The sequence below is a fragment of the Hipposideros armiger genome, unplaced genomic scaffold (assembly GCF_001890085.2).
Source record: "Hipposideros armiger isolate ML-2016 unplaced genomic scaffold, ASM189008v1 scaffold_137, whole genome shotgun sequence".
Classification (NCBI taxonomy): Eukaryota; Metazoa; Chordata; class Mammalia; order Chiroptera; family Hipposideridae; genus Hipposideros; species Hipposideros armiger.
The window spans coordinates 683,119-694,441 of NW_017731487.1; the positions used below are offsets into that span (position 1 = coordinate 683,119).

Here is an 11,323-nt window from a genome sequence, read left to right on the forward strand (position 1 = left end):
CTTTTTGAAACAGACCGAAGAGGTATTAGCCTACAGAGAATTTTTTGAGGTTAAAATGAAAAGCTTTCATTCATTTGCAGACCTCTGCTAAATCAGGACTGCAAACCCTTGGGCTTGGAATGTGGTTTTACTATCTGCTTGGGAATGTGGCTCTGCTCTGCGCCTGCCTGAGAGAGGGCAGGTGTGGGGGCGCTTTGCTGGAAAGCGCGTAAGGCCAGAATGCTGACAACAACACGGGTCATCGTATCAGCTCACCATCATTCAGCGTCTCAAACCTCTTTTTCATTAGTTAGAACACACTCTCCTTGCTCATCCTTTTGCAGGGTGGTGGGGAAAACGCTGGCCTAGAAAGCACCAAATTTGAGGCCCTAATCCAGGCTCAGTCATCGCTAATCTGGATGAGGTGGATAAAGCACTCAGGGCCACTGGACCTCCCACCTCTTCATAAACTGAAGATGTTGATTTCAAACCCTGTGGACCTTTCTGGGTCCGGATCCCACCTGAGAATCTGATGAAAGCTCTGCCGCCTTAGCAGACAATGCCCAACCTCGAAGGCATGCACGGTTTTAGATTTAAGGGGATTCCCAGGCCTTCTGAAACCCATGGGATACAGGCTGCCATGTAAGAATCCATAAGTTAAAGTCGCACTTTGCTTCAAAAAAAATTAAACTTGTGCATCCGACAGGGTCAGCAAGAGCCTGAGGAGAGCTGGAGCTACACCCAGGGTAAGGAGGCAGTCGCGTTGTGAATGAACCATGAGGCATCTCAGGAAAGCGGCACAGCTGCTTGCCACTACAAACTAGAATTTAAGAATGAGTCGCTCAGCATCTCCAGAGACCACAAATCACACCCTGATACTGTCAAACGATGACCTCCCAGCAGTGACCTCCGAGGGCCGTTCAATTAAGAATCTGAAATGTTTGAGTCCACGTTAACACCCAGACTTGCAGGCAGCAGCCTAGGAAAGCCTCAAAAATTTCACAGAGAGTAATAAACGCTTTGCAGTGGCTAATGTAAACACTGTGTTATATAACGGTACGACGAATTCTGAAGCACCAGGCAGCCGGCTCTGTGGCCAGTGCTCATGGAGTAGGATTATGTATAACATACTTCCTGCTTCAAGTGCATTTAAAAAAAAAAAATCAAAGGGGATTTTTGCTCACACCTTCCATCTATTATCCTGCCCCACTGCTGAAAAACTGAATGGACATTAGCATTTAAAAAAAAAAAAAAAGAAGAAAAATCAAACCTATTCATGGCAGCTTCAAAATGTAGTCATCCCCTTTGTAGAAGAGGCCCAATTCCAAGATGGTGGACAGAGTATGAAAAATAAAGCCGGGACTTATGTTTTCCCAAATGGATAGGAACCAAACTTTTACTAGTAGCTTGTAACAGGCATTTATGGGCTTGGATTGGTATTTAAACCATCACTTTCAAGTGCAAAATCAAGTCATAAGCCTGGTTGCCAGTTTCTTTTAAATGTTTAATTTGGAGCCTTAGTTATATAATGTGACAGTTCAGATAAAGCAGTAAGATTGGGCTATCTTTAATAACATTTGAAAAAAAAAAAAGTGCCCAGTCTGCCAAGATAGTATAATTATGTCAACCTACACAGTAGCTACCAATACTGCCATGAAAACAATAAGCTAAAGACCCCCTTTCTTCCTTTGCCTAGCTTAAAGTGGTCACACGAAGACAATAAGCAGGCTTGATTATTTTGGTTAAATGACCCCCAAATTCCCCCCCTGCCCCCCCCCAAGTAGTGTCCTATAGAATTCTCTGTCTTCTCTGCTAACTGGAATCTTTACATTTGAGCTGTTATGGCAAAGACTTTTTTCTTGGGCCAACATATAACTAGGAGACAAGAACTCTATATTCTAAGACATCCAAAGGAACTTGACCAATGTGTAGGTTTCACTGAGCCCAGCAGTAAGCGAAGAGACCACAAGAACCATCTGAGGGTAGTTTGTAGAAGCAGCCTTATAAAATCACTTGGGGCTTCCTAGGATATACACAACTATGCTTGCTTAAGAAGCCACCCACGTCACCTCTGGTAAAAAAAGGCAGGAAAACAGAAGCTGCTGTGTCTTAAAGGGATGACCTCTGTCAAGCAGAACAATGATACTGCACTTAAATCCACTTGCAGCCACACAGTAATTGGGGAGGGGCTGATTCACTCTTTGCAATAACTAAACCGGCAGATTCAGGCCACAGAGCAAGTCTGCAAATGACACTGTGAGGTCAGCCCAAAGTGAAATATGTCTTTAAGAATCTGAAAGGAGAAAAAAAGAGCAAGGGCCAGCGTCACCTCTGCTTTTAAACAAAGAAATAACAGCAAGATGTCCCTGTAGAATTTGGCGGTAGAGTCCCTGCACTGAAAAGCATCTCCAGCCTTAGAAAAATATGAAAATGCTGCACTGAAGTTGAGCAAAAGCAGTGAAATCGCTCACTGCTGGGTGATTGTGCATATTTCATCCAAGAGTGGCAGCTCTGTGGAATTCATTCATTTCAAAGGATGACTATCCTATTGTGCAACGTGTAGGTCTTCTGAGAATTCAATCCGGCTCTGAATAGCCTACTGCATTTTGGTTAACCAGGCACAGTGGGTCTGGGTGTCAATAACTTGGAGAAGATGCAAAATACCAAATGCTCAGTACAAGCAGAGAGTAATATTTAAAAGAGTCTTATTTTCCCCTAAGGTATGAAACTGAACAATTGCAAAACTGGCTGCAGACCTCCACAAAACCCATGTTTTACAATGAAATACTCCAGTGCCCTAGCAAATAAATTCCACAAAGCAGCCTGTGGTGAATGGTAAAAGTGTCATACATTATTTGTAGCAAAGCTGTGCTGAGTGCCCATTTCAAAGACAGCAGGGGTCCCCACTACTCAGGACCCCCCCCCCCTTTACATTCCCCCCAGGAAAAAACAACAGTGAGCAAAATCTAAAATTAAGTGACAATGAATTCTTGATCTATGTCCAATTCCTGGGTAGCGGTAGGCTCTACTGCCTTCTCTTTTTTTTGCAAGTGCTCTCACCCTCTTGTCTGGAACCCTGCGGGCGTGCACAAAGACACACAGACACACACAAAACCGGTTACTCTTTAGGGTCAAAGACAAAAAGGAAATTGCAGTGTTCAGTTCTGTATTAACACTGCGTATCCCTGGGGCTCCGAATCGGTCACGCAAAGGTGTGTGTTGGGTTGGCGGGCGAGAGGGGACGAGGGGGGTTACAGCACGGAAGTCTGAGGATGAGAAGAAACCGAGACAAGACAGAAAGACCCAAAGGAGTCACTATTTCCTACACCCCAAGGTGCGCAGGCGGCTTTGATTTCCACCTCCAACCCTCCTTTCAAAGCTCCAGGCACAAGAAAGCTCTTTGTAAACTCCTGCCCCGCGCTGGGCCCCTGGGCTCAGCCAGAGGGGACACCTTTGTGTGTCTCTTTTAAAGGGCACCTTCCGAACAAAGGTTTAACACCTGCACGCAGCTAAGAACAATGGCTGCAAAGGGAACCAAACCATCAGTGCCTTAAAATTACCGGGGGATTCCCTGCTCCATGTTGGAAGGGGAGGGGGCCAGACACCGGGACAAATCCCCTGGGCAGCGAAACCTGGCCTCGCCTCGCGCGGAGGCGCTCCACGAGACTCTGGGAGCACGCGTGTCTGCGGCCCCCGCGCGGTTCCGCCGCCCTCCCCGCCCCCGGCTCTCCCCAAAACGGCCCCGCCACCGCCCGCCCCATTGTCTGCAACGCTCTAAAAACTTCACAACTAGTCGCACATGAACAAAATAAATACATGTATCTACTTAACGAGGCCACGGATGATTACCCCGCGAATCTCCCTCGCCCAGACTCCTGGGCTCCGCGACCTCCCGCACCCTCCACACCGCCGAGGAATCTTTTCACAAGACAAAAAGCAAAACCAAACCCCGGGCTCCTTACCTTGCACACCAGCTCCTCTCCACTGTGCAGATGCACCGCACGGAAAACGTGGTCTCCCTCCAGAGGTTCCAACAATAAGTATTTCCCGATGCAAGAAACGCAATGCGACAAGTTCGGAGTCTCGGGCGGGCTCGGGGAGCCGAGGTTCGGGCTGAAACTCTGGCTGGGCTCCGCGGACCTTATAGACGACAACTCTTCGAAATCCTGGGTTTTGTTCCGCGATCTCCCATAGCGTGCAATTGTGATGGGGGTAGACCTGTGTATGTTCATGAGTGTGGGATCGCACACGACAAACAAAAAAAACCCTCTGGAGGGATGAGTCGCTGGCGAGTGCAGCTGCAGGCGCCTCCGTGCCACGGATTTTAAAAGGGGACGCGAGGGGAAGGGACGGCAAGGGGGCTACGTGGAGAAAGAGTTAGAATCCCCCAAAAGGGCGCCGCCGGGCAACTGGTCTGCTCCGAGCCCGGCTCCCGGGGGTACTCGGTCGGCGGCAGCTCGGGTCCTTTTGTTACCCCAAAGCAGCCAGCGATGTGCACAACCTCCGCACTTTTAGTTTCTCTCTCTCCCTCTCTTCCCGACGTGGATGTAGACGAGGAACCGGATTGCTAAGGTGGGAGCTGCAGCGCCGGGTCCCCCGGAGCGATCCCCACGCAGGCTTCCGACTCGCAGGCGAGGCGGCGGAGCCCTGCTCTGGTTGGCGCAACCTTCGCCGAGCGCACGGCTGCGGCTCGCTCTCCGCGCGTTAGGAACCCAACAAAAAGAAAAAGGAAATCAGCACGGGTCTGCCGGCTCGCGCCGCTCGGCAGACGGAATCCGCGCTGCACCCCCTTTTTTGGTGGAAAGGGTGGGGGGCGTGGAAGGCGGGGGGGTTGCCGGAGAGGGTAGTTACCTACGATTTAACTGTAGATGGCGTCTGAGGCTTTTCCAAGATCGCAAGAGCTCTCCCAAAATTAAACAAACAGACAAAAAAAAAAATAGCAAGAGAGCATTTAACTTGGAGCGGTCAACGCTGCCAACAAAAGATCGCACAAGCTGGGTGCAGAGTTGTGGCGCGGGCCAGGCGCAGGTACCGCGACAAAGCCCGGGGCTCGGCGGGCCGGGCGGAGGTCAGCACAGGCTCATGCTGTCGCCGCTCGCTCGCTCGCTCGCGCTCCGGGTCGTCCTCCGAATAATGGGAGAAGTGCGGGCAGGGACCAGGGCAGATCAGTGGTCTCCGATTTCCCCAGCCCGAGCTTCCGGGGATCCTCCAGGCGCTGGAAGGGGATGCGCCCCCAGCCCTGCTAACCCGCGGCGTTCCTTTCCCGCTGGACAACTGGATCTCGCCTTGGAAGAATGTGCAACCACTCGGTCTCTCCCTACCCTACACCCGATTGCCTGGCCGGGTAGGTTTTTGGAAGAAATTGAGGGCTTTTCTTCTTCTTTTATTTGTTTCTTCCCCCCTCGGAGGTAAGAGGAATGTGTATTTAAAATTGAAGGGGATGGCCGACGGTGCCCGAGGCCAATCCCCGAGCTCAGCACGCCCGCATCTCCCGGCGAGGCGGTATTAATAGTTACTTACGTGGCCGGGGATCTCGGAGCGAGCGGGGCCGGGTGTGCGCGTGTGTGCGCGCGCGCGCCTCGCTCGCGCTCGGTCTCCCCATTCAATGTCACCGACACATTTCCACGGAGCCTCCGCCCCCGCCCCTCCTCGCCCGGGCCCCCCTCATTGAGCCGGGCGCCCGTCAATCAGGCTCGCGGCTGCCAGTCCTCGGGCGGCTCCCCTCGCCCGCCGGCGGCGCGGGCGGCTGCCCCTGCCATTGCAGCTCCGGGCCCGGGGCGCGGGCGCTGGCCTGGCGGCTCGAGGGCTGGGGCCGGACTCTGTAAACAACGTGCAATATCCTTCCGCGGCCCGGGGCTACGGAGTGAGCGCACTGGGTTCGGAACGGGAAGGTGGAAGTGGCGCCGCCACTGCCCCCCGGTCTCCCCCGAGCACGCAGCTCCTGCAGTGCCTAATGTACTTCTTCACACCTAGTTCATCTTCCCGGCGCTTTTTTCCCAGAAAGCCAGGCACCCTCTGAGCATCAGGCTGCTCAGACGTTGCGCGAGCGAGGGTGTGTTGTTATCAGTGGTGCTGCATGGGCTTTCAAACATTAGTTTCATTATCTTTTTCCAACACCCTCCTCCAAATTTAAAAAGAAATTGCTTGCTTGCTTTTAGTTGGTGTCACCCGCCCCACCCCACCCCCAGGGCTCTGAGTAGTTTCCGCAGACCAGCTGAAGTCACCTTTTGACTGACCACATTTAATCACTAACTCTTCCCTTCCCAGGACAGTGCCCAGAGGGCTTTGGTGGCAGAGTGAAGCAAACCTCTGCGCCCACAGGTCACACCAGGGCTCCTGGCTGCCAGCCAGTGCGGGAATGCATGGTCCTCTTCTTTCAGCGCACCCCCACCCCTACACCCACATGGATCACAAACGAAGTCCACATTGAGAGTCATGTAAGGCTGATGTTTCGCGCCCCGCTCCCACCCCCATTTTTTTCTCAACTTCCTCTGGAGGGCCCAGTCCTCTGGTCTGGGCAGAAACACAACAGGAAAGAGGCATGGAACTCCATCCAGGCCTTAATTTAATGTATCCTGGTAAATCAGAATCAATCTGGTTGGGGAACAGACTCTAAATAAATACATACATACATACATACATACATACATACATACATACATACATAAATTAATTAATAACAGCCAGGAACTGGGAGGCGGGGAGTTCAGAAGACTGGGAGCCCTTTCAGCTTTTACATGCATTTATCCATATTTTCCAGCGGGGGAGAAAAAGGGGACCATAAAATGTATTGCCCACAGTAGGACATGTTTGACTAAAAAGGAGAGCTATTTCCAATTATGCCCACTCCTGCATATTTATAATTATGCACAACCAAGTTCCTCTAGTGATAAGGAGTTCCTGGGAAGTTAGCCAGAGAGGACACTACAGCTTGCTGCCACAGGACCAACATTTGAAAAGAAAGTCAAAAAGTGGCCTCATGCCTCCTGGCACAGCTCATCAGCCTATCCTCGCAAATCTGCATAGGACTCAGTCATCTGTTCCCCAAGCTATCACTGTGACTGCTGAGCAGGGACCCTGAATCCCATCGTGTTCCGTAGACACATTATGTGCTCCTGTTTGTCTCAGAAACAGACCTAAGGCAGCCTCTGCTGATGGTTCAGAAGACAGGCCCAGCCCTCTTCTCTACAGTGGCCACCAATGACGCTTTATAAGTAGGGCTGGGAGACCCTTGTTCTAGCCCTACCTGGGTCCCTGAGCTCAAATGAAAATTGAGTCAAGACACTTTTTTTTTTTCCTCCCTGGGTCCCCATTTCTTCAGCTATAAAATAAGAAGCATAACACCAGCCTTGCTCAGCTCTCGTGATTGCTTTAGAATTATATTTTCAATTCCAGGAAATCTATGAAGGCTTACTATAAGCCGAGCCCTGTGCTGGGTGTTAAGGACCCAAGTATGAGTAAGCTTTGATCTCTGCCACCCAGGAGCTCAGAGTGTAGCCCCAGAGGAAAACATGAAAAACATAATCTCATTGTGTAACAATGTGGCAATTAGAATTTCAAGGCATCAAGGGAGCACAGAGGAGAAGTAACTTTTCCTGGCCTTCAGGAAGTTTTCCCAGAAAATGTTATTTTTTTACTTTGAATTAATCCAGAGCAAATATTTTTGAAACCTACTATGTACCAGACACTGGGTATAGAGGTAGAATGATTTAAAAAATATATTTGTCTTTGTGGATCTTGACAAAGTTCTGAGTCATAGAATAACATGAATAAGAGATTGTCGTTGGCATTTCAGGCAGGGAGAAAGAATGTGCAAGAGCAAAGGAGTGGGATGTTCTGAAATTTCTAGTAACTCACCATGGCTCCAGTGTTGGCAGCTTCGGAGCGTTAGTGAAGCATGTGGCTGGCAGAGCAGATTGGGGTTAGAATGGGAAGGGTTGGATAGACCAGCTAGACACCATGGGCATAGTAGCAGAGGAGAAAGTAGGGTCAAGGCTGATGGTTGGATTGGGGTTTAAGAAAGGTCACGCTGGAGGTCACCTAACGTAAATACCAGTGAGTTCCAAAGAAAGAGAGAGCACTGTAGCCTGGAGAGATCACACAAACTATAAACTTACTGTGATGTGAAAGTGATGCTATCCCTGACTGAAGTGTATTTATTACTTCTGATGAAATTATACAGTAGCCACTGAGCTGCCCATTCTCAAAGGTCAAATGTATGACCTTCGGAAGCTATTGCAGTGCAGGATGAATTAGATAATTTACACCAAGTGCCTTAAACATTTTTACGCATATTGACATAACTCTCAGGTTGGGAAAACAAACAAACAAACAAACACGTAGTAGGAAGATCTGGGTGGGAATCTTCATTCATTCACTTTTTAGCGATATGACCTTAGGTGCATTTAGAATATTTTATTTATAAAGTAGAATTAAGGTATTCTGAATTTTACCGAACACATGAAAATTATGGAAAATGTATACAGCAAGAGCACAATGTTTTGTATATTATAAATAAATACCATATTTCCTTATGTATGAGACTCACCCTTTTTCGAAAAATTTGGGATCTAAAAACTGGGTGCGTCTTATACAGTGGTTGTATGAGCGCAAAAGCAGAGTGAAAAAAGCAGGAAATGCAAGTAAAAAAAAAATCTACAACCACTGTATAAGACACACCCAGTTTTTAGATCCCAAATTTTTTGAAAAAGGGTGCGTCTTATACATGGGGAAATATGGTACTTTTTTACCATTATTTTTATTATTGCTATTAATATTGGAATACATCCACAGAAAGCAATCCACCATATACTACTAATAATAATAATTTACAAAATTCTAACAGTATCAATAAAATGTATGGAGTTGTGAAACACAGTGTTGTAAGAATGGTTAACGACAATATGTAACTGATACAATATTATGTGGCAATTAAAACAAAAATTATATAATTACAGGAAACATTTAAACCAGTCCTCTCTATTGGACAGTCAGATGCAGTTGTTTTAGGTCACTGGCCTGCTGTGCATGGTTTCCAGATCATTCTCTATCTCGAAATGTATTTAGCTGCCCCTTCATCTACTGCATTTCTCATTAGTTTATTAATTTAACAAACATAACAATAGGTATCTACTAAGTATAAATCTCTAAGCTAAGCTCTGGGTTTGTTGATCAAAGAAGTGGTTTTTGAGAACAATTTCTAAGACGACTGTTTCACTTCAGGCTGATATGGACCACAAGTGATGACATTCATTCTTTCTTATACACCTCTACAGCAAGCCATACCTAGGCTCAAACATCGGCAACAAACTTCCAGCACAAACGCAGAGAATGTGCCTCATGCTGATATGCAGGCTGTGGACTGCACAGCTCCAGGCTATTTCATTCCCATTGAGGTCTCTGTGCATGGCACCCCCAGACTGGTGCAAAGCGCAATCTTCTTGGCCATACGTGGAACCTTGAGTTTATAGACACATTGAGCTGGAGTTCAGAAACTTCCCAACAACTTCACCTCCCACTCTTCTCAGTTACACACCCAACCAGCTGCTCATCATTTTGTGGACTCCAGTCTCCACCGCTATGCCCACTGAAAGCCCTCCCATAACAGTCATTCTTTTCTCAATTTGTTTTAAACAGTTCGTGGTTTGGAAAGTAGTTGTTTATTGACAAGATGATTCCTAGGAGATCTATTAAAAGACACTTGTTTGTTTGTTTGTTTGTTTGTTTGTTTGTTTGTTTGTTTTACCATGGATACACAGGAGATGTGTTTTCCTTATTTTTTATAAATGGTCCAGTCTACTGGGAGAAGTCCAGGATATAAATACAGAAGAAATTGCCGTGTGGACCCATGTTTTTCCCAGGCGCTTGTTTTGTAGCTTTTTTTCTCATACAGGGAAATAGCTGTTGAGTGCTTACAAGTGAAGTGAACGCAGGAGACATTTTCTTGTTGCCCTTAAATTAGAGGACGGTGGGAACCTCAGCATACAGGAATTTTCTGGGTATTGTAAATTGTCTACCATCCTGTTACGCATTGCTGAGCCGCTAACAGAAAAAAGTAAAAACAGGTAAAATGAACCAGCTCGTCCAGGAAGTGCTGCACATTTACATATTATCTAGAGTGCTCGATTACTGTAAAAATAGGTTCAGTTTGAAGGGTGTTCTGGGAAATCTAGTGTGTGTTTCCATACCTGGCACCCAGACAGACCTCGAGGGAGAAGGCGGACCTCGGTCCAGGTCCTCGGCCCCTCTGTTTCACAAACTTCAGGACTGTAAATGACACTTAACTCCCCTGCCCTTTGTGGAATGGAAATAATAATCCCTTCCTTACAAAGGGAATAGGCGAAATCGAATGATCACTTACATCCCCCTTCAGCGTTTAGGATCCAACTTTCGGTATGGGAAAAGCAGGGTTGTCAGCAGTAGATCCGTTTCTGAACAATAATGCATTGAGTTTCCATCCCATTTGGGTCCCAGCTAGGAACATGGCCTTGGACGGCCCTGGTTGCTCAGATTAAGGTTAATAAGAATTAATATGTGCAGCAGGCTTGCCGATTTACAAAGCACTCGTCTGTATTTGGTCCCATTTAATCCTCACAACAGCTCCATGAAGGACGTTTCATTATTAGCCTCAGTCGGAGAAACACCGTCTCAAGGAAGTTAAATTACACTGGCTCACGGGCACAGAGCATTTCTGAGCACAAATCTGCTCATTTTGTGACCCAGCTCCCCGTGTCCTTGCCTGCTTTGTCCCCTTTCCTCCCGTCTCGCTTTCCTCTCTAATTCCTTCTGTGTGCAAACATCACTGTAAATCTAAACCAATTTGGGGGTCATGCATTGGGGCTCCTTGCATAGAATTTCATTTAAATACAACAATAATAGGTGCAAACCAGAAAAACTTGTGTGAACACAAGTGTGATATCTACAGAATAATAGTTTCCAACTTGAGAGCCCTGGATCCTCAGGTGGGCTTAGAGCTCAGGGCGTGAAACCGAGGGTCCGTATGACTTTGATTAAATTTAGTTTTAAATCCTAGCTCTAAAAATCATATCCCTCTCTATATACCCCTCCAGAGATCTAGCCTTTCCCCCCATAACCAGCACCCCCGAGGCGGCAGAAGACAGTAGCCGGACCTGACTAATGGTCACACGGTGAGCCCTCTGGCGGGACAGAGATAACATCTCACCGAAGTTACGTTCCAGCTCCTGAGCCCTAAGGTGGAGCGGCCCCCTGGCTGCTTTCCCCGTGAGACCGGACAGAGGGACTCCAGAACAGACCTCAGAACTGTCCTCAAGGCCTGCAGAGATGATTCGTTACCCTCACATCACCTCCGACCAATCAGCTCCCA

At 47.9% G+C, this 11,323-nt stretch overlaps 2 protein-coding genes across 2 annotated transcripts in view; one reads left to right on the forward strand and one right to left on the reverse strand.

Annotated features, from left to right (window-relative positions):
* TRIB2 (tribbles pseudokinase 2) overlaps positions 1 to 5,635 on the reverse strand; it is a 22,959-nt gene extending 17,324 nt beyond the window's left edge. Inside the window, exon 1 of the mRNA XM_019650039.1 lies at positions 3,942 to 5,635. Coding sequence (XP_019505584.1) covers positions 3,942 to 4,211 — 270 coding nt within the window. The 5' untranslated portion in view covers positions 4,212 to 5,635. The remainder of the gene's footprint in view (positions 1 to 3,941) is intronic.
* LOC109386666 (uncharacterized) lies at positions 4,540 to 11,041 on the forward strand. Its single transcript, XM_019650040.1, has 4 exons — positions 4,540 to 4,692; positions 4,831 to 5,323; positions 6,247 to 6,416; positions 9,255 to 11,041. Exons 2-4 carry the CDS (start codon positions 5,062 to 5,064, stop codon positions 9,447 to 9,449), a joined length of 627 nt encoding a protein of 208 aa, XP_019505585.1. The 5' UTR covers positions 4,540 to 4,692; positions 4,831 to 5,061; the 3' UTR covers positions 9,450 to 11,041.
* The last annotated feature ends 282 nt before the right edge of the window (positions 11,042 to 11,323 follow it).